Source organism: Drosophila simulans, chromosome 3R, assembly GCF_016746395.2.
Source record: "Drosophila simulans strain w501 chromosome 3R, Prin_Dsim_3.1, whole genome shotgun sequence".
Classification (NCBI taxonomy): domain Eukaryota; kingdom Metazoa; phylum Arthropoda; class Insecta; order Diptera; family Drosophilidae; genus Drosophila; species Drosophila simulans.
In genome coordinates, this window is record NC_052523.2 from 15,739,889 (window position 1) to 15,763,387 (window position 23,499).

Below are 23,499 nucleotides of genomic sequence, written 5' to 3' on the forward strand. Positions count from 1 at the left end.
CAATCGCAAAAGGCCACTTAAGCTTGTTATTTTATCGCATTCTTCTTCACAAGATGGAAAATGGTTAAAAATAAGTTGTACAAGAAAATTTCTTACAAAGCGCGGTGATTAGTCGTTATATACAGTCAACTAACTACTTATGTTCTTTGCGATACTCAAGGATACTCGGACTTGCTAATGATAAAGTGCATTTCAGTATGTTTATTGAGAGAACCACAACGAACTGATAAGCAAACAAGTTATATAGTAATATATAAAAATGTAATTAATTTATTTGCTGCATAAGGTGACAATCCTGCGTCATTGTGCAAGTTTCAAATTCAATGCCACTAGTGCGTATGGGCTGTACTCTGAAAAGAATTAATTGTTTTCATTAGTAAAAATAGCAAATAAGAATATTAAAAACAAAAAACCTACCGGTCCCTTATAGTTTTGAGTACCTCCTTGTTGCAAATTGTTAGAAAAAATATGATAATGCCTTGACTGCAGTTGATCAGGTCATTCGCTTTGGTAAAGTGTTTAAAAACCTTTTGGGTTTCGCATATAAAGGCCATTATATCAAGAATCCAGCAGCCACCCATAATTACGAAAAGATAAACATATAGGCCGAAACTAAAATATTCAAGTAATAACTTGGTTTCACATTTGAAACAAAAAAATTATATAGTACCTAGCTAGGTTTCTCGATTTTACTTTATCTTCGTAATTTCTATTGACTTTTGGTCTCAGTTTTTTCTCCTCATGAATGTTTCGTATTGTTAAATAGAACATAGTAACGTTGAATAAAATAAAAATGCACATCGGGCCATAAAAGTAAGCCATCCCCGACCAGCCATCGGCTATAAAATGAATTCATCTTAGGATTAATTAAGTCCAAGGGAGCTGATATACACTTACTCAGGATCCAGCAGGATGTCACGCCCACAGCTGGCACAAAATTTGAATTAGAATCCCTGGAATATGGAAAAAGTGTATCTACTGCAAGGATAACCAATGTTAGGATGCCAGCACTGCTCCAAACGATAAGATTGTAGTAAAGGAAAGTATTTCCAATGCTTCTGCAGAATTCTCGATTCGGATGCAAGCCAAATCTTCTCCAGACATCAAAACTGATCACGGAAAGCCATATGAAAGTGGCCATCGCTGCGTAGTATCCAGCGTATCCTATGGAATCATATATCATATAAGGAAGTGTCTAATCCTTCATCGCATAACCTCACCATTGACTAGGCACATTAAATCATCCATAAATACTCCAAACGTACTGGCTACATTCAGAAGAAACGTAACCATGAGGCTCAAGAAGTAGAGGGTGCAGCACTGGCCATGGATAGTATGAAACAAGGGAAGCCACAAATAGATGCCAATTGTCATGGCCATAAATACCACGGACGCTAGTTTGACTAAAAGGAAAATTAGATTGGTTCCGATGGTTTAAATAAGCGAGTATTACCATAGGCCATTGTCATCGAAGGCTGGATGACGCAGTTATAGGGCACAACTGAGTAACTTTCACCAGACTCAGACTTTCGGGGCTGTAAGCAATAATCCTGTTTGGAGAGAAACGCATTATCATAATGACGCAGCAGGGTTCCATTCTGTAATTTCAAATATTATTAACGCAAGTAATATTAAGCATTTAAGTTTCCTTCAAACTTCAAATAAAGTCCACATGTCTTCTGCGTATAGTTCTGCATCCAGATGATAATGGATTTGGCACGGCATTGGTAAATCCTGCTGGATGATCATTTCATTCATGATGTGCTTCTTAGCCACTTGTCCAGTTCTTAGAGTTATATTCATATCATAATTGTAAGTCAGCTCCTCATCTACATCATTGGAACACTCTGTACTATTCATTAGTTTCTTATGATGGCAACAAAGACGAATACATGGCTTTAGCTTGCAAATACATCCTCTGATGTGATTGGGAATCTTCTCCCTGGATCCACCATATAGGATCCTATAGTCATACGCTCCTGTAAGTTTGGCAGGTATGATGATATCCTCGTACCTATATGATCCATTTTCAAACTTGAAACTGTGCGTTAGGTCGACCGTTTCAAAGAAATCGCAATCTAAGATATCTGCAGCAATGCCAACCAAAAGTAAGCTCCATGTGCAGCTCCAATATAAAATTGCACTCATTTCAAGCAGCAGGATCGTCACTTTGCTCACAGATCGATGAGATGACTGCTCCGCTGGACCACTGGAATCGGAATAACTTGTTTTGCAAACCACTTTGATTCTTCGTCCCGATATCATGTGAATCAACATTAATATCTGAGAAAATTCAGAAACCATCTGACTCCGCCAGGCGACTTTTTACCACTAAGATAAAATCAACTCGAGTTGCAATATTTACGTCATCTGCAGCAACTTCGGATATAAACTATAGCGTGATTAACAAATGCATTGAGAGTAATCCAGTTTTTCCAAGAAAAAAAGTTAAAACATATACACATACTACGAGAGAAGTATATGAAAAATTTTAGTGAAGTATTTTCTTAATGAAAGACTGAAGTTTTTATCTATAAGATACCTCCAAACAAAGAAAAAAGCGTGTCGATTTCATTTTTGATTTTTTATTACATCTGTATACATTTATAAAATATATTAAACAGTAACGTAGTTATATATTAACAGTACCGTACAGTAAAAGTAATCGTACACATTAATAAGAGTCATAAAACATTAATAATCTTTGTGCTATCAACTTTTAGTTTAGCCGCAACGAAGCTTTGCTTTCAAAACAGAATCATTTCCGAAGTTCCTCTAAAAATATCGAGGTGTTCGTATTGGAAACAGGTGACAGAAAGATCTTGAAATTGCGTTTAATTTCTTGAATAACAAAAACACACAAAGAAACAATCAACTTAAGTGTTAGACAGTAGTGATAATAATAATAATAACTATAAACCGCATTTCGAGAATGAAACGTGGTGCATATCTAGAATAGAAAAGTTTTTGGGTATTTTTCAAATATTTTTTTTGTTTTTTTTCCATGTGTTAACCAACCAACTTAACATAATTTGTCACTAAAATACAAACTTAAAAAAAGGACAATTTGCTTGCTAATAATATTTACACATAGAATATAATAGGGTTTTGATTTGTTTTTCTCCCATTTTGTTTTTGTTTTACGTGTTCGTACAAGTTCGCTGACTAGTGGTTTACTATATATATATGTTTTATCAATATATTTGATTTGTATATATAGATTAATTTGTTTGTTTGACGGGAGTCACTTGGCTATCTGACTACCTTATATGAAACCACAACACTTATTTAAATTGCAAAAAACGTTAAACCTCTAAAAAATACATTTAATTCACATTTAGTTTTGTTTTAAAATCCATTAGATTTTTTACGTGGGACTGACTCTTGGCATCATATACGTTCTATTGGCTTGCACACAACATACATATATGTTCTTTGTAGTTTTCAATGCATGCACTATAATAGACATTCAAGTTTTGTTCAAAATATTTAACAACTAGCTACTCTAGTTGCTAGTATCCACCTCGCTTAACAATTGGAAATCATTTCACTAGTAGGTGCCCAGCCTTTGAGGCGGCTCCTGGCTGTCTCTATGTTTTAAACTTTAAACTAATCCAAAGGTAACAGATTGGTGTACTTCTAAAATCTCTACAGCGTTTCAACATATTTACTCAGTGAATTTCAGGTTCAGCATTTATTTTAGCTACATAGCTCATGCTCTGTGGACAAAAGTTTGCAATGAGTACGATCAAAAACGTAAAACAAGATACACGACCTAACTATGGTTTTAATCCGCCAGAGATTTAAGAATCACCCCCAGTGAATTCGTTTGCTTCTCCTCCTCCCTTTCCATTAACTTTTTCTGTTTGTATGTAGGTACACTTGGGCGCAGATGTCGCTTAGTGTTTTTGTTTTGAGATTAATCATTTGATGATTATTCACAGAAGTACTGAGGTAGTGTTGTTCCATCTGTCGACCCGTTGCATTGCGATTGCTTTGCTTTACCAGCTCTGGTTCATGGCCTGCTCCAGTTTGGCCTTGGCCACCGCTGCGGCGGCCACAGCGGCCGCCTGAGCCGCCGCCGAGTTGGTGGACAGCGGATGTCCCGCTCCGGCGGCCACCACAGCCTGTTGTTGCTGTTGCTTGCCAACGGCAACGGCGGCGGCTGCAGCAGCGGCCAAGAGTGATGCGGACGGTGAACTGGGCATGAAGTTCACATTGATATTAATGGGGTGCACCACGGGCATGCTGGTGTAGCTCTTCTCGAGCAGATCCATACCGTTGAGGAAGGGCACCAGTGCATTGTAGTCCACGTTCAGGGGAACGTAGTAGTTGCCCTGTCCGTGAAGTGCGAATATGGGCACCGTGAAGGTGTGCCTCGGCGGCAATGGTGCGGTTGTGCTACTCGGAGTGCTCAACTGGCCGCCGGCAGCAGCCACCGCACTCAGTTTGGCCAGCAGTGGGCTGGAGTTGGAGTTGCCGTTGTGCAGCTCCGCCTTGATGTCCTTGATGTCGCTGAAGTTAAACGAGGGCGAGGGCTTGTCCAGCCGGTTGGCGGAACTTGCACCCGCGTTGCTGGACTCGGTGTGAACCTCTAGGGGTATTTCTCCATTGGCCGCTGCCTCGGCCAACTTCCGCTTCTTGGCCATAATGGGGGCTATTTCGGGTTCAGTGCCGTCCTTTGAGTGCTCCGACAAGGCCTGCAAGTGGGAGTGATCGCTCTGGAGGTGGGCCGCCACCGGGCAATGCTCGCTGCTCGTCTCCTCGTCGTGGAGCTCGTGGACGAACCGCTCCTTGATGTGGTTCTTGTACTTGTAGTTGTTGTTGTGCTCAATCTCGTGCGAGGACTCCGAATAGTTGCGCATCCTCACGGACATCAGACTGTCCTGGGTGTGGTGGCTATGGGCCAGGTGGGGATGCTGCTGCAACAGCAGATCCCTGGGCGGTGGCGAGTGCATGTTAGAGGTATCGGTGTGAAGAATCGGCTCCCTGGATGACTCAAAGTCGTGGTGGCTGCTGTCTGTATGGTGGTGATGATGATGCGGGGCCGTCGAAGTGATCACTGGTGCCTGGTGGGGCTGCTGGTGTGCCGCCAGTGGTGTGATCTTGGCTGGACAGCTACCTCCGGCCGGCGGACAGGTGGTGGAACTGGCTGCATTGCTGCTGTTACTGCCGCTGCTGTTGCTGTTTCCCCCAGCACACGCTCCTGCTGGTCCACTCCCCGTGGAATTACTAGGCACATTATCACCTGCCGGCGGTGCTCCACCAGTGCCGCCACCATTGGTCAGCGGGACCTTAGAATCCATACCGGCATTCGAAGCCGGCGAACTGCCATTGGCGACAGCAACGGCGGCTGCTGCTGCTGCTGCGGCTGCCGCTGCCTGCTGACTCCTCTGCAGCTGGTTGAGATGGTTCCGGAAACTCAGATCCTTGACGTCGTTATGGTCCTGACTGTGCTCCACATCCGAGGCGGAGGTGGCCAACATGTCACGCAGGTGGCACAGCGGTGGGTGGTACGCCTGGTGGGGACTGCCGCTGGAGGCACTCACATTATCCGGCATGTGGCAGCTGCGCGTCGACTTGTAGCAGTCCGCTGTGGAGAGATAACCATGAGTTACTCAATAATTCAATACGGTTTGTGGCTGTGTACTCACTCTTGAACATCTCATCGATGTGCTCCTGCAGACGACCCAGTAGTCGGTGGCAAAAGTCCTGCATGTGAACGTCGTAGAGGAACTTGGCCGCCTCCTTCATACAGTCCATGTAGCCACTCCGGTAGTCGCTCTCCTTCTGCTGGCACTCGCTCTGCAGGTGCTTCAGGTGCCTGATGGCCATCTCGATGATCTCCGTCTTCTCAATCCGGCCACGCCCCTTGCGCTGATACTGCGGCGGGATGAGGCGGGACAGGTCCGCCAGGCAGGAGTTCATGCGATCTCGTCTCCGTTTCTCGATGATTCGATGGGAAAGTGGGTCTTGCTGTGGGCAGAGGTTGTAGAGATGGTCTGGTTAATAATGGCTTGAAGCGCAGCTTTCGCGAGAACCCATTTTGCAGGGTAGTTGGTGGGCGTTTTAGACCCCTAGCCTAAGTAATGATTGTTCTGCTGAGAGACGATTTTCTTTTGCTATTTTGTTTCATTTTATTTTCGCTAATTTCGGTTCTCATTTTTTCACTTTATTATTCTTTCATCAGTTTCTTTTTAGGTGCTCTTTGTTTCTAACAATAAAAAAGGGTCAAAAGTGGCGGCTGCGTCGATGGCGGCATGGTCATCATGGCTCAAGTTCATTGCACGTGTGTGTGGTGGGTGGTAGTTGGTGGTGGGTGAGAGTGTGTGATAGCTAGTGGGCGTGGTCATCATCCGGGCGCTGCTCTAATGCTCTTTTGATCCTTTGATCTTGTCTCAGTCGTATTGATTTCGAATTCGTTTTCATTCTCGATTTCGGTATATTTTTTTGCAATTGATTTAGAAATGATAGCGAGTTTTGGGTCGCTCTAAAACTGTAATATTTACCCTCGATGTCTTATTACGTCTTCCGGTGGCATATTCAGCATCGTCCTCGCTGTATGCCGTGGCTGATGTTGAAAAATTTAAACTAGATTCTGTGCAATAAGGAAAACTGGAGACAGCTGCTTCGCTATAATTCGTTTCGATATGCAAAAAGAAGTGGGAAGGATAAAGAAACACAGGTAAGTCCAAATCTTGTTCAAATATGATTTATATTATTTGGTTTTGTATTGTTTTTTTTTTTTTTGTTCAGATTTTCGTATTTAGATGGTAGTTTTTCAATTTTTTTTTATTTGTTTTAGTAATGCATTTATTAGGCGCATAACTTAGCTTAACTTATGTGTAGTAACTTAGGCTAGTTAGTCTAGGATTAATAGGTAAATGCGTATTAAATATGGTTTATTGTTCGTTTGTGGTTTCTTTTCGTTTATTTAAAATTCAGCATCAAAATAAATTAAGGCTGCAAGAAAACAAAGAGAAAGTGGATTAAATCTTGTCGGTTCGACTCGAAATCGCTTTGGATCAGCCAAATCAATCCGTGTGCCTCAATGAGCTCTCCATCAGTTAGCCGGATTTTGGGCTGTGGTCGCTTGGCTAAAATCAAACGAGCGTTTTGTTTGGTTTGTGTTGTAGTAAAACGGGTGGAAATGCCTTAAAGTACGGTTAGCATACGATACGGTCATACGATCCGGAATGGATCCTCAGTCCAGGCAGGAGATCCCTCTCTCACAATTACACACGCACATTTAATTGGACAAGATGTCAGGATCGTGGGTGGATCATAAAACCATTTTTACTCAAAACTCATTTGCATTTCAAATCGTTTTCAGAATTTATCCCGCCAGATGCCACAAGGAACGACACACGTTTTCGAACGTCCACTACATAAATCAGTCAAGCTAATTTTAGAACCAACACGTTTTTATTGCCATGTGCCAAAAAAATAAGAAATAATAAAGAAAACTTATAATAAAAAGCCGAGCGAAAAGTTGAACATAATTTGTAAAGAAACAAATATCTCGATAAAACTGTTGCCAAGCGCCACGGGGGTAAAGCCAGAGAGAAAACCCACACAATTCTACGTTTCACAGACTCATTGAATGCCAATTTCTCAGAGCAAAACCAAAACAAACACATCACAAGCATCGACCAGAAAGCGCTAGAAAACCAAAATAAAATAGAGCGAATAATAATAAGTGTCACGGCTCTGGGCGATAAGCAGGCGACCACAAACAAAGTCAACCCGTGTGTACTACGAGTACATACAGTTGCGGTAACAATAATAGCACCAAAAGCACATTTCGTGTTTGCCCCCTCGTTTCTCTATTTTCTGACATTTTTTCAAAATTTTTTCCACTAATCTTAAATACTACAATGATTTTCAATTGAAATAATAAAATTGGTAACAGATCTAATGGATATTTTAAAAATAATTGGTAAAACAAAGAAAAACCTCCAAATTTAGGCGGTAACAAAAATAGCACTGTTTCTCGTATTTTGCTAAAACCAACTAAAAAAATAAAATAAGAGTTCAACAAATGGATTATATCTTAAGAACTATGTTTAAAGAATCTTAATATTTGGTTGCGTGACCATTGTAGGCAATGACAGCTGCGCATCCTCTTGGCATGGAGTCCACCAAGTCCTGGTACCGTTTTTGAGGAATTTTGCTCCATGAATCCTTGAACCTCGATCCCCCATGAATCCAAAGTTTCTCGTTATGGTTGGGCTTGGCTTCAGAAACCTTTTTTTCACGTCCGCACAAAGTTTTTCGATTGGATTCAAGTCGGGTGACTGATCATTACTCGGATCGATTTCTGCTCAAACCACTTTCGAGCCTTCTTCCTCGTGTGTTTTGGGTCGTTATCCTGTTGAAATGTCCAAAAAAACGGCATTTCATCCTCGGCATATAGCGCCATCACATTTTCCAGGATATCTGTGTAAATGTGCTGATCCATGATGCCTTGAATCATATGAATCGGATCTACTCCATAGTATGAAAAGCACGCCCATACCATGATGTTTGATCCCCAGTGCTTTACCGTCTTAAAGGTGAAGCGAGGATTATTTTCAGTTCGTGGTGGACGCCGAACATAAGACCGAGAGCCTTTCCAACCAAAAAACCCAATTTTGCTCTCATCTGACCACAAAATGTGGCGCCACTTCTCCACAGGCCAGTCCTTGCGTATCTTGGCATATTTGATTCGCTTTGCCACATGCTTCACAGTCAAAAGCGGGACTTTTCTGGGACTGCACACATTATGGTTGTTTTGTCTTAAGTGTTTGCTAACTTTTTCTACGTTTGCAGCTATCTGAAGCTCCTTCTTCAGTTCCGTCACCGGCTTAAAAGGCTCCTTCTTGCTTTGCCGAACCAAGCGCTTGATCTCCACATTGGACATAGAGGGCTTTCTTCCACGTTTTTCGTTATTTTCGACAAACAGCAGTGCGTTGCGGATCATATTGTTTGAAAAACAAAAAAAACCGTCCCATTTTAGCGTAGGTTTTACCTTCACAGATCATGTTTTTAATCAAATTCCTTATTTCGACGGTAAAATGCTTTCCCCGACCCATAACTAGAGAATTTTTGGTCTTCTTTTGAAAAAAATTCAATTAAAACCTTTAATGCAACTCCTTTTTTCAAAATATGTCGAAAAAAACCCAAAGCAATCACTCCTATTAATTTTATTCAGCAAAAACGTGGTCAGTGCTATTTTTGTTACCGCCTCATTTAGCGCCCTTTTGCAGAAGGTGCCCAAAAACAAAAAGAACCGTTACATTGAGAGAGTCAAAATTTCTTGCTTAGAGAGACAACATATGGTACTTATTATTCATGCAATCAGACTTTAAAAAAAATAAACATTCAATACCTTTTTTTAGGAAATCAACTTTCCACCTGCAGTAGTGCTATTATTTTAACCGCAGCTGTAAGTCCGAATTAGCCATACCATATAGTATATGGTGAGAGATACCAGAACGCACCAGTCCCTGGCGCCTAGAACTTGTTTATCCGTCTGCCCGGTGGCCCCACCCCCCACCCCAAAAATACAGCGCCATCAACTTGTTTTCATCTTGGCGTTTAGCACAATTTACTGAATTCGATTTATAAACCGTGGCCAATTATCGTGCCACCAAGCGAACACTGTGCGTATGAGTAATGCAAATAAAGTGATTTCGACTGGGCGTGGCATCGCCTTGGATTGCAGGTTGACTGCACTCAGGCCTACCACTTTCTGAACGAACTAAAGAATTCGGTTAGCTAATTGGTTAATTCGATCAATTAATGTTTTTACTTTGCTTGCTGAAATATATCAGATTTCGATATATTCGCTCGAGATGTTACTATCAACTCTGAGTATGAGTCTGCTATATGAATCTTCAATTGTTCATGGCCGTTGATAAATTTACACCGATGACAAAGTTTGCCCGAATGTTTGCCATCATTCGTGTTTAATTTGGGGGGGCTGCGCCATCGGATAGATATCAAACTATCCCGTGAACAGGGCGTGTACTCGGTGGCGTACTTTTAATCATTGGCCAAAGAGCAGCAAACTGGGAACGTCAGTGAGAATCACTCGCTTGATTCATGAGAGCCATGCCGAAGACCCCAACAAGTTGGCAATGTGCCCCCCGTTTGAATGGCGCTGGCCCACCGAAATGTCTTACGTTTGTTTACTTTTCGTGCGCCGTTTTTGTCGTCGCACTATTAAGTAATTGGCATCGCAATACGAGGCTGACGATGGGGATCTACAAGTATTCCGCGACCCTGCCATGACGACAGCTCCTCCGATCATCCACCCGTGGGTTGCCAAAGGCATGGACAGCATTCCCCATCCGGATCGTAATTTACTTTATGGGAGGGAGCTACCGACACGTTTGTGTACGCATGAGTCTGTGATAATTAGCCCATGTGCCAAGTGTCGTAGTAACGTATAATAGAATTTTCAAATGAATTCGAGACCAAACGAATGCTCGTATCTGTGAACTTGTCCATTGATATTCAAGTTTGTGTTTAACCATTTCCTGTCCTTATCGCGGGTAATTAAACCCTACAGATTAGATTGCCACGCTACACGTGACGACTTTTCTAGTATATTATTTTCTGTTTTTATGCCGTTTGTTTGTCTTTTTTTGAGCAATAAATAGTAGGGCTAACTGATTAAAGCCGAAAACAACTTGTTCTTTTCGGTTTTGATTAATCTTTTCTTCGAATGGGTTTTTCCAAATTAATAGCATGTATAACTTCGATAAGATTGGGATCTGCAAACACCTCAAAAGTCTGTAATAATGTTAATCAGTTACGGGACAGTCATATCTTCGTCACAAAATCTTACGTTAATCAATAGCAAATGTTATTCACTGTTGACTCATTCTCATTCGAACGCAAGTGATTCATGAATCTTTTGCCGATGCTAAGAGCATAACAATGCCTACATCGTGTCCAAATGTAGAGAGGGAAAATAAAATAATTCAATCAACGTCTTGTTACTTAAAAAATTAGCACTTGAAAAAGTGCAGTATGACTTATTTCTGATTAAATTTTCACATTCAACTAATATTTTTAAACCATATTTCTGGGAAATATTGATTAAATCTTAAACTTAAGTGAATAAGGAAGCCGCATAAATATTTCCTTTTCGTGAAAATTAACTTGTTAATGATATTTCTCCTTGTGTATTGATTTACACAACTAACATGTTTACGGTGGACAATCGTGGCATTCAATGCCAACAGTTTCCGCCGCTGATCTGTGTCACAAAAATTTCCATATCGACATTGGGCAATGGAAATGCGCTGCCTCGAATTGTGAAATCTCGGAGGGCGAGAGTGGAAAACAACCGAAACGAGACAACAGACGGCAGAACGATGACGCCGAACTCGAGGAGAGAGAAATAAATCAAGCTAAATACATAGAAGAGTGTGTGCCCCAGCGTCTAATTAACAAAAGTGGGCGGGGCTGGACTGCTCTGGTCTGGCTCTCGCCTGATCGACGACCTTGGGCTTGTCGGTCGGCTGATAAGGTGAATATGCTTCTATTATATATTATATGACGAACACACACGGCTAGATTAGCACCAATTACGCTAAAAGTGCAGCGGAGCATCTGCTGTTCAGGTGAGCGACACAATCACGTGAGATCCGCAAACTGGAACTGAAACTAAAACTAAAAACTAAAACCGAAACTGGAAATGCCGCGTACCGCTCATAAATATTCAGTTGAAAAAAAACTGCGACCTACCGGGCGGGCACGTGATATAATTGTTTTTGGCCAAAGTGCAAAGACCAGAAAAAAAGTTGCTGCACTAGCGGAATTCGATTCGTAACAAATTCGAATTTCGCATTTCAGTTGATTCAACAGCTAACCAACACACAAACGTGCACACGTGCCGGACGGATTGCTTGGCAACAGTTTCGGGGCTTGGTCTTTGGGATTGGGTTTGTAAATGGAATCGAAATGGAATCGAGGGCAACAATCCCCGGCAAATTGCTCTCTGGCGTGCTGTCTAGGCGAAAAACAATTCGATGCGAGTCGAGTATAAACAGATACACCGAAACAGCCACGACTCGCAAAGATACAGATACGACACATACGCATACATGTAGATGCAGTGTACGAAAACATATATGTAGATACAAATACGAGGCCACTTGGAGGCGGCTGCCTTTTGCTTATTACGCATACCCTGCTGCTTCTTCAACGGATTTTCAAGAAGCGCTGGAAAAGTGCAAATGGAAGTTTCGTATCGCGGCTCATTCGGAAATCCATCTGGTGATGAGATAGAGCCGTCTTTGTTCCAAGGAAAGTGAATCACAATCGGAGCTGATTTATGAAATCGTCGTTTGTGTATTCTGTGCATATTCAGCGTTGGTTAGGATGCCTTATGGAGTCAAGTTGGTAGCAGAACCGATGCCTTGTTTAACTTTTTTTTATAGACCATCAAAAGCTTGAACTTTTATAAAAAGGCTTATCTATGCTTCCACTTTCCCCAACAGATTAATAGGAATAAAACTAACAGGTAATAGAAAGTAACCAACTAACTTAAATTGTTCAAGTAATTTTAGAAATGTCCCAACATACGCTCCAAATTCCTCCGCTAATCATGCATCCCAGATCTTCAACAATTTTCTATCCCCCATCCGCATTCCGCAGCTGAAATGAATGTCCGCACTGGCCATAACTGGGTCAAAAGACACTCAAATCCATCTATTTAAATCGTTTAGCGGCAATCAAATGCAGTGGTCATGAGTCAGCGGACCCAACGCAAAAAAATAAAAAACATCGAGACGAGTGCATTAATCACGAAAATCCACCACATACTGCACATATACCATGCGAATTTCACAATATCTGCGGCACGTTTGCCGCCCGTGAGTTGCGGACTGTCGCTTTACAGGGGCGGGGGGTTTCTTTCGAGGGGTCTATAGGGGTCAGCCTGCATGGAACGTGAACGACTACGTGCCCGCTTCTCAAATGCCAATGGACGGCGAACCGAACGGACGATGTGATGGTGGCGATAAGTCCGGCGACGGAACGAAATGTATCGATGCGGATCGAATCGAATCGGATCGAGATCGGGTAGGATCGCCAGCATTTTCGACGCAGGCGGATATATATCTGTCCATATAATTTATAACACTCCGTTCTGCTATTTTTAGCGTGCTGCAGGCGTTTGTTATTCGTTTTGGTGATAAGCGCGATCGAAAGAGTGAATAAATTAAAAACAACTGTGTTCATATGGGATTTTTGCCATTAATTAGTAAATAATAAATAGGTATCTTACTTTCACAAATTTCAACGCAATAATAAAGGTAAAACAATATGGGCATTTAAGTCTGTCTTTTGTATTTGATTATTTCTACACTTTCGATGGTTTTTCTTAGTATGTAGTTCAATTTAGCAGCTTATATCTTGTATCTCCTGTTGATTTTTTTGACGTGTTGTCTTGCTGAACATCTGTGAGTTCATGTTGTGCAGGAAATCCATTTGGAGTCCCTACAACACAGATGTAGCCAGCAAACAAACACACTTTTTCAGAGATCTCATGCTGCTCCAGATATGGCGTCCATTGGATGGGAATGGTGAGCTGTTAATATAACTAATCACTGGGTCAATGTCTTCAATTCGATGGCGTCGTTGTCAAGATCCCGAAATCGAAAACAACGAGAGACAGCTGAGTACTAAATGGGGTTGTGGGGGTGTATTTTGATTATTTTGCGGGGGTTTAGCAACTGTCTCGTCGTGCAACAAACCCGAGATCTCACTGACGCTTGACAACTCTGGACACTTTATAGATACATATATAGATACACATGTGCTTATAGATAGATAGATACATTTCGGTTTGGAGAGGAGCGATTGTGCGTCACGCCCGTTTCGCTTTTTATCGCGTGTTTGCTTATCTCTATTTGTGTTTTCTCTCTGCTATTTTTTGCTTTTATGACTGACTTGGGTGTTGATTAAGATGGCAGCGCGTAATGCAAATTATAAACACTTCAGCCGCGACGAAGACGCGTGTTTACCCCAAGTGCCATTTGATAAGGAGTCCACCGCAGGGGCCAACCGAATTTATAATATTTATTTTGATTACTTTTTCAGCGCTGATGCCGTGGGCAAAGATAAACCATTATGTTTAACCAGTTCCGTTCATTAATGATATTTTTTGGTATAATTAAACCGGCTAGACTCATAATTGAGCGGCACACGTGACGTATACGTAATCATATCTGTTCACAAGCCATGAGCAGCTTTCCCCCCAAAACCGCAGTGAAACCCAAAACCGAACTGGAAAAAACCCGACTACGAAACGAAAACATATCCAAAGGCCAATCAAATTGGGGACCTGAATATTTGATGAGCGATTCATTCGATTAGCCCTTGTGTATTTATAGAGGAAAACGTTCCCAGGAGCACCGGTGGCGGTCACCGAATACCAAAATAGCCAAATATAAAGCTCAATCAAAAAACACAGCCACAGAACCAACAGAAACCGGAGCGAAACACAAAACTTGTTGACCTTCAAAAGGACACGGCCCAACGCGCCACCCAAAAGCTAGAAAGGCCACCCGAGCACGTGAACAGCACCCCACTCCACTCGCACTCGATGGCCAATCAAAGGAGTTGGTTGGGGAGCATAGACCCACGCTGTTGTTAACTGATATTTATAGCCACGTTTTGGCCGTTGACATTTAGCAGACAGGCGTAAAGCCCCTAAGCACCGTGATTATATTACTCATTTGCAGCGCTGGCCACACCACTTCGCTTGGATTATTAATCCCCACTCTGGCCACACCAACGCGAATCGCACTTTTTTTCTGATTCCGCTCGGACACGTTTAAACGAAATTCAAGTTCAAAAATACAAACTCAATGGAATGGGAGATTGGGGGGATTGGGGGGATTGGGAGACTCACAGGGAAAAAATCAACGAAACATCACGTTTGGCGAGTCGTGCGTTGGATTTTGTTTTGTGTTTTGCCTTCTGGCAAACACGAAAAAATAAAGATGAAATAAAGCAAAACTAAAGCACCCATCTCGGCCAAGAATAGCCTCTCGACAGTGTCTGCCCACGTTTTCTTCGCCCGATTTTCGCGTTTGTTTTGCAAATGCAAAACGCTTTCTAGCTCGACGGCTAAAAATACGCGGCCCACACAACCCAAAACAGATCCGAATGGTCCACACCCGATTCTGACATGCACGCACATAACGATTATAAAGTTACAGAGGAGGAGGCGGAGACTTAGGCTTAACCACTAGAAGCGAGTCTAAGATACACTAAACCATTAAATAATTCACAGAGAAAAGGTATCACAAATCTTAGGAATCTAAATTAGCAATATGCTAATTTAGGGATTGTATTTAATTGTATTTAATACAGTTATTTCACTTTATTTAAGAAAGATTCATTTGGATCAATGTGTGGTTCAGATACGGATAAAGCTTCAACAATTTTCAACTAATTGAAGAGGGCTTTCGGATTGTTACACATTTTGTGATAAGTTTTCTCTGCGTGCTTAAGCTAAACGCGCACAGGTGAAAGTGAGTGGTTCGATTTAGTCATTGGATTGGCTTTTATTTGCTTTCGACTTGCAGCGGGATCTGGCGATCTGTGCTGAGTATACCTACCTCTCATACTTGACCGGATGGGCGGCATGTCCGTTCGACTCGTTCCAATAGGGCTCCATGGTGGTTCCAATGGGGCTCCTGCTCCTCGATCCGCTCCGCACGCCTCCGCCTCCTCCTCCTCCGGCTGCTTGGACTGGAAACGCACCGAATCCGCTCCTGGGCAGTGTGAACGTTTTGTGGAGCGCCTGCTGCGTCTGCTGCTGCGTCGACGTGGTTTGCTGCAGTTGCGGTGGAATGGTGGAAGTGCTCCTCCTTACGTCAGTGCAGAAATAATTGTGAGATAAATGCCGGGGCGAATTTATGGGCGAGCAAACAGGTTGTCGAGTCGACGGCTGTGCGGCGAATTCACTGCGCGGCGAGTTACTTTTCTCTTCCAAGCTGAGATGAGATATTTTTCTTTCGGGTACTTTTCTCACGTTTCACGTCCCGGATTTATATTTTCGAAATTTTAGAATGGCATTACGAAGCGGGGTGTTTATTTATGTTGGAACGAGTGAAAAATGCTGATAAGTGTGTACCGCCTGTTTACTCTTTTCCGCTTATCACTGGGTGTGCGTTTGCGAGTGTGTGGGTGCGATAACGATAGCGATAACGCGCTTACTCCTCCTCCTGTTTTTATTTCGTACTTCTCCTTCTTCTGTTACTGGAGCTTCAATTAAGGTGCACTTGTTGGAACAGTTCTCCCTCGTTCGCGGTATCCACACAAAAAACAACAGAAGAAACGCAAATAGTGTCGGAAAACGTGATTGCTGCGCGGTTTTTTGTTTAATTTTTGTTTACACGTTTTTAGCTTTTATCAATTTTATGCACACACTGTTATTTGTTTTGTTAATATATATGGTACGTGAATAGAGCCACAGAAAACAATAACTTCCTTTCGTTTCACAGTGGAATTTTACCAGCCGCCTCTATATACACACACACCGATAAATATATGTACGGGCGAGCGAGCAACGTGCGTGCGTGTGCGTGTGTTTCACTATTAAAGCACGTATATATAGGTATGTATCAAATTTGTTGTTGTGCCCCTCCAGCTAATTTTGCTGTTTTTTATTTGCTCTCCCTCTTGCCTTATTTTTTGTATTCAATTTTTGCACTGTCACGTCACTCGCACCGTGAACTATTTCCCAAACGTCTGTTCGCGACAAGAGACAGAATCGAAATGAATGAATAAAACTCGCTGGCGGCACGAGACCCCAAAAAAGAGGCGAGAGAGCGCCAAATTAATGACGTGCACGCCAAAAGAGAAGAGAGAGCAACATGTGTTGTTGGGAGAGAGAATAAAGATAAGGCATTTCGTGTGCGGCGAACGTGATTGCCACAGTGGGACTAAAACTCGAATTTTATGACCACAAAATCCGCTGGGAGATAAGCCCAGGGGATTCCTACGACATGATTGGCAAATTTGACAGATTGCCTTTGTTTAGGCAGGGGATATGTTTAGCAGCGAATTATGCACTAAAATATAAAGTAAGTATACAATTTTCAAAAAAACAAATGTTTATGAAATTTGTTAATTTTACATCTATTAACCATTAAGCAAAGTGTCAAAAACTGTTGCCTACTTTAAAGGCAAAAACTGGCATACACATATGGCGAATTACTCTAAAATTATTATATTTCAAAAGACCTGCTTTTAAAGGGAAGTTTTTATAAGTTTGAAAAGGATTCTAAGGCACAATCGCAAAATACCCAATTGGCTCCACTGTGCAGCCGACATTTGGGGGCTTGATGACTAGACAACATGTACTCGCACTCGCACACTCACGGCACTTACAAAACCACGAGCAGCGTTGTTGTTGCCAGATATTCATAAATGAGTTGCGTGTAAATTAAATATGTATATTTATAAGCATTTAGTTTGCCAAGCCGATACCAATATGGTTGTGGTTAACTTTAAGTGCACCATATGATTCTCAAGTTCGAATTTCAACTCTGGAGAGTTACCGTTACAGTGTCGGGCTAGAAACAATAAAGCATGAAACCGAAAAAAAAAACAATAAGAAAATATATGTGCATATATACTACGAATAACTGAAGAAAACAACGACGCAGAAGCTCAAGGCGAGCAGCAACAACAAAAGTCAGCGGCATACAATAAAACACGTGAAACGTGACAAATTCCAAAGCGAAACAGAAGTCAACTGGGCGGCGGCTGCGTGAGCGAGAGAGAGAGAGAGAGAGAGCGCGAGAGAGCGCGAATTGATAACCGGCGCTTGGCAACAACAATCCCAAAGCCAAACAACACACACATGCACTCTCTACTCGGCCGACATTTTGTTTTTATTACAGAGCGCAACAGTCGCGGCTTTTGTTGTTGTTTCTATGAGGGCTTCACTTTAAAAAACGAAATAATAATCATATGCTACGTTGGCCCCCTCTCTCTCTCGCTCGCTCTTGATCCATTTGCTTTTCGTTTTTAATCGAGACACGTTGAAAGTGGCAAACTCACCAAAACGTACAAAAAAATAATAATAAATAACAACTCAAAATTCGTGGCGCATGACGTAATTTCTCACGCGAGCCGAGCATGTCAGCGATTTGGCACACACACAAGCGCACATCCACACACACTCACACGCACACCAGTGCAGCACTCAGGTTTGTTGTTGGTCACGTGTTGTTGAAATGTTTTCGCATTTACAAAACGCTGTTGTTTGTGTTTTGTAGTTTATTCGGATTTAAACAGTTCGAGCTCCATAACTCGAACTAATATGCTAAATAGTTTTGCTGGAAAAAGGGTTTAATTTTATCCCCAATATACCAACGATTTCTTTTTTCAAACAAAGGAATTTAACAACTTAACTTTAACCAAATGTTACAATATTATTTGAAAACCTTTTAAATTGATAGTAATACATTTTATAAATACATATTTTGCCAGTTTTAATCACATCTAAGTTAGTTCGCCTTAAGCAGTGCTTACTGTGTCTCTTTGTGCTGGGCTTTCCAGCGTGTTGATTGTATTTAAATGGCTCTCGGCTATTTTTAGCCGCCCCAAAGGTCACACCAACACAAAAACAGGGTCCGTAAGCCGTACTCCACACTCCGTAAGCCGCAAATCTGGTAAATGTGATCTGCGATGACGAATAACTCAGACGTGTCCAATTGGGCACTGGGCTCTTGCATAAGAGCGGAGCTTGTTTTTGTTTTGGTTTCGGCATTTCGGCGATCTCTCGCTTTAATTGCAGTGCGGCGGCACGTGCATCTGGTGTCGCCTTGCACGGCGTTACGTATACGCCCCGTTCGGATGTTACACATACGCCCGGTTGGTGGTTGCTAGCAGCAGGGCACGTGCAAAGGCACAAAAACTGGCTCGGGTTACTCATGTGCCACATTCTCGTAATAACGCACCACCCTTTCCACCCCCCTCCCCCGCACTCCGTGCAATCTTATCGCACTTGTAATACATTTACTTGCTCACATGCTCCGACGTTTTTTCGGTCACGTGTTGTGTCCATCGAAATTGTTACGTGGCTCGGTGAATTTCCACGAATTGAAATGCAATCAAAGCTGGAGTGCAGTGCAACTGCCGGGGAAATTTATTCGTTTCCATAATGCAGCAAATGTGGCTAAAATGGAGTTGAAACTGTGTGACGAGCCCCGTGCACTTGTGGATTGTTTACGTGTTTTCTCGTGTTTTCTAACAGCTTATCTATCTCCGTCTGTATTTGCTGTTTACCCCGCGATTGGATGGCTAAAGTTTAATCACGAAAGCCGGAGGAAAACCCCAAACGACAACAATTGCGACTGGCGTAGCTGGTGAATTTTTAAGATACTTTTGTAAGCACTGCATTGGGGAATCCATGGCGGAGTGGCGGCTGTGAAATGAAATGGAATGTTAAGTAGAAATCAAATAAATAAACAATTGGAATTGAAAGACTACTGCTTACAGCTTGGAAATGCTTACATTCCAATTGTGCGATAGGAATTTGGTTATATCTTCGGTAAATAAATTCTTTATCTTTATTTAAGAAATATTTTGCAATACAGCTTGGCAATTATATACTTGGAAATTTATATATATATATAAAGCTATATATATATGACTTGATATATATTACAGAAAATAAAAGTGAAAAACTTATTAAGCTACTTATTCCACGGTGGCTTAGGCAACACACCCAAACGCTTATGACAACCTCAAATATTCGTAAGGAAACGCACACCGACTCATGCAATTTGCACCTTCAATTAGGACAGGTGCGAACGACATTGGGGCGATCAGCAGACCAACTAAGGCCTAATCGAAAAGTGGGTGGGATAGTTGGAGCATGGTGTTATATGAAGTTACACAAAATATGGGTCTACTACATAAAACACTGTGAAATAACTTATATGCGCTTATCAGCTTGCAAAATTTCAATTTCAAAGTCGAGGTGAAATCAAGAGCAATAAAACGACAACGAACAAAAATAAAGAAACCCCTGATAAGAGCGATCTAACCCAATAAAAATAGAAATAAAAGCTTAAATAATCTGAAATTAAACCGAACTGGAACGGGTCCGAGAGCTATAATATATTTGAACACAAATTGCGATTGCTGGCGCTGCTGATACTTCAATCTCGTTATTGCTGTTGTTGTTATGTAGATTAGAAATCTCGAGAATTGTTTATAAAAAGTCTTGAAGAACAGGGACAGGGGCAACGACACGTGCGCCCGCAGCTGGACAAATAAGAAATTACCTTATATATAGATACTATATGTTTTTGTTTATAGGTGAGTATCGGTCGAGTCATGGAATGCATTAATTAATTGTATAAATCAATAAAGTACAATTATAAAATCTGTATTATGATACATTTTGACATCAAATATTGGCTAAAGAAATTCGATTAATAGATACTATTTCTTCCAGATACATACATATATCTCTCTGTGTACGTCAGGCAACATCATCATGTTCAGCGACTTTTGAGTGAATGGGAGATTAGAGGGAAAGTCAGGTGCATGACGGCCAAATCCGTATAAACAAACAACTGGATATAGATAAGGAAAAGTAAATCCGTCAGACTATACGTGTTCTACTCAAGTCATGCTTGTTAATGGCTATCATGTTTAAAATGTGCTCAAACCGCCTGAAATTAAAATCTACTAAGCATCACAGCCTTTCTATTCCAATTAGTACTTTAACTCGACATCCAAAAATAACAGGCCATATCCAGAATTACAGGTATCTAAATTACATCCGAGGATTATTTTACATCACACATGGCTGTTTTTTCCCATTAGCCAAGCAGCTGCCGATGAATTTAATTTGCTTTTAATTGATTTCGCGTTTGTTTACGCTTACGATTACGAGTTCTATTTCTGCCCGTCGCCCTCTTATGTAAAGCCAACAAATTGTTACACGTTTTGCATGAGAATGTTTTTTGCCGCTGTTGATAAATCAACCTAAGGCGGGTTTTGAATTTCCTATTGGGCCCGAGATGCCAGCGAAAACGACGACAAGGTGACGCCGCCTGTAACTCTCCGCACTTTGGAACTACAGTCAAGATTCTGTATGACGGATTTTCAAACACAACCACTAATTACTCGCTACATACTAAAGTCAGATAGAACAAGACATGTGATATTTTATAGCTGTTATGACTCTTTCAATCAGTTAATGCGTCGAAATAGCATCTATATCTTGAGTTTCGAATACTTGCCTTCATTTCAAAAAATTCTGAAAGTGAAAAATTAAATTTTCAGATAACCCAAGGGTTGTTTTTTAAGTAGTTCATACCACCATTGAAGTTCAACTGTGTGGTTTGGCTGACTTTGTTGGGTTTCCAAGTCGGACTTGTGCTCGTGGAGGAAGTGGCTTTAATTATATGCGCACACTGACAGAGAATCGGGGATATATACGTACTATATATGTGCACAATTGCTGGCTGTAGTGGCATTTGCATTAATCGAATTTACATGTGAGGCATGCTTTATGCCAGTCAATCGCTGGCTCCAAGGGGTTACGGGGGTCATGGGGGGCTATGGATTGCCGCAAAATGTCAATTCGGTAGAAGCCGATGTCTCGCCGGGCAGTCTGTGTCTGTTTGTGATACGCTGCCATTTCTGTTTGCCTCTGTTTTTGATGTTGCAACGCCCGGGGATTAGCACGTTACGCATACGCCATGGAGGCCGCTCTGCCCCTGATAAGCCGGCGAGAACAAACGCTTTTGTCACACAGCGACACGAAAGACGAAAGACACGAAACATGTTGCAACAGCTGCCCCAAGATACATATGTGTGTGTCGTTGGGTATATCTGCAAGTTTGTTACGTATACACGTGGGCGGACTAAACTGCCATTGAAAGCTGACTTTGACGCAGTTCTCGGCTCACAGCCCCCGGGCAAACGTGAACGATTGTCAACCACGTAAGAGGAGCAACAAACGTGCTAGCCGCCTGCCTTTGTCTCCATTTGTGGTCGGTTCCTAGCCCCCCTAACGCCCCCCATCTTACCACACGTTCATATATATAAATATATAGATGCTACTTTACAGCTCTTGTGGTTACGCGTGAAAAACACTTTCGCACTGTAAAAAACGATTAACTATCTCCTATGAATATTAATAATATTTGAAATATTTTCCCTAAAAATTGGGCAAACACACTATTCCTGACAAGGAAACAATTAGACATGTTTTAAAGCCTCGTTTCCCCTAATTTGCTATCGTTCATCATTGATTAGCGTTGTTTACTTTTACAAATCTTGCAAGACATTAAAATAAATACCTTGCTATAAGGAAGGGTTTTAGGTGCACGTTTTTTGTGATAGACATGGGCATTTTCAGACCTGTCACGAATTTTTAGTAATTACGTAGATTGCTACTATCTTTTCAAAGGAATTTTGTTTTGACAGAAAACAAACTCAAACTGTCTAACAAAAATCCATTAAAAAAGTATTTATTGTTTTTACATTTTTCTAGCTTTGATATTTTATAAATAAATTGAATGTTCCATAACTTTTTTCACTGTCTGGAGTCAGAATTCTGCTGTTGGCAGTCATTGAGGATTGTAATGGAAACCCACTAGCCCACATTTAGTGTCATCCCCTTTTGCCAGCCAATCCACGAGGCAGAATTTCAGCATGATTGCATCTAAATGGGAAAAATATATATTAAATACGATTGGCTGCAGCAGATCTATGGGTTTACGAAGGCAGTGCAATAAATTCCAGGTTATGGCTAGCTGATTGCTAATGTGCAACACGTGTTCACTTCACTACACTCACCTGAGTCTGAGTGCCTAGCCTGCCTAATTAAGCAAGGCAAAGCAGAAATACAACAAGCGGACGCAAAAAATAAAACTAGAAAAAGTAGTAAACAAGCGGACGTAAGAGGTGCCCACATTATTGCTTCATTCCTCCGCTCGTTTTACTTGCTTTTCTAATTACCACAAGTGTTAAAATGGCATATCCCAACAAATTAATTAACAAACAATGTGCGGCAAATTGATCACGTTTGCTGGAGGTCGCAAAAATGCCCGGCGACAGAATCATTCCGTGAAAGTTGTTTTTATTCAACCAGTCATAAACAATAAGTACGCGGGCAATTCAGTTCGTTTCAAAAAGGGCGCGCTTTTTTGAATTTTCAACGTTAACGTGTGAGTGGCATGCTAACCAGCACTGTTCGAACAGCTGTGAGCGTTGCCACTTGTCTTGAGGGTTAACCAGCACTGCTGTCAGCTGTTTTTTGTCAGCAACAAATTATTATTTTTTTGTTTTTTCCAATTAGAACGTGCTCAATTCCCCCGAAACAATGAAAATTAGTTATAAAAAGTGACACATTTGCAGAAGATTGTGCGACGTAAAGAGTTGACCAGGCGAAACCCGGAAGATGTCAGCAGTCGTGATTTTTACGTGTGTTTGTTGTTTTGTTCTGTTGCCTAGCAA

At 41.6% G+C, this 23,499-nt stretch overlaps 2 protein-coding genes and 2 long non-coding RNA genes across 6 annotated transcripts; 1 reads left to right on the forward strand and 3 right to left on the reverse strand.

Annotated features, from left to right (window-relative positions):
- Window positions 1-15: 15 nt before the first annotated feature.
- LOC27208163 (probable G-protein coupled receptor Mth-like 11) lies at window positions 16-2,451 on the reverse strand. Its single transcript, XM_039295180.2, has 7 exons — window positions 1,657-2,451; window positions 1,454-1,598; window positions 1,221-1,403; window positions 898-1,164; window positions 671-839; window positions 418-612; window positions 16-350 (listed from the first exon to the last, which is right to left on the reverse strand). The coding sequence occupies exons 1-7, from the start codon at window positions 2,302-2,304 to the stop codon at window positions 266-268; spliced, it is 1,692 nt and encodes a 563-aa protein (XP_039151114.1). The 5' UTR covers window positions 2,305-2,451; the 3' UTR covers window positions 16-265.
- A 124-nt stretch (window positions 2,452-2,575) lies between these two features.
- On the reverse strand, window positions 2,576-16,807 carry LOC6728647 (transcription factor cwo). Of its 2 annotated transcripts, XM_039295177.2 has the most exons (4): window positions 15,624-16,807; window positions 6,510-6,633; window positions 5,655-5,976; window positions 2,576-5,593 (listed from the first exon to the last, which is right to left on the reverse strand). In XM_039295177.2, exons 1-4 carry the CDS (start codon window positions 15,680-15,682, stop codon window positions 4,002-4,004), a joined length of 2,097 nt encoding a protein of 698 aa, XP_039151111.1. In that variant the 5' UTR covers window positions 15,683-16,807; the 3' UTR covers window positions 2,576-4,001. The 2 variants fall into 2 exon arrangements, with proteins under 2 accessions (XP_039151111.1, XP_039151113.1); XM_039295179.2 differs by lacking the exon at window positions 6,510-6,633.
- Window positions 16,808-16,955: 148 nt separating this feature from the next.
- Window positions 16,956-20,727, forward strand: LOC120285017. 2 transcript variants are annotated; one of them, XR_005544248.2, is made up of 2 exons: window positions 16,956-17,093; window positions 20,483-20,727. It is a non-coding gene; the product is annotated as an uncharacterized LOC120285017 (long non-coding RNA). The 2 variants fall into 2 exon arrangements; XR_005544247.2 differs by lacking the exon at window positions 16,956-17,093 and adding an exon at window positions 19,582-20,343.
- Window positions 20,481-21,674, reverse strand: LOC123327294. The gene is made up of 2 exons (XR_006541939.1): window positions 21,353-21,674; window positions 20,481-21,292 (listed from the first exon to the last, which is right to left on the reverse strand). It is a non-coding gene; the product is annotated as an uncharacterized LOC123327294 (long non-coding RNA).
- Between the last annotated feature and the right edge of the window lie 1,825 nt (window positions 21,675-23,499).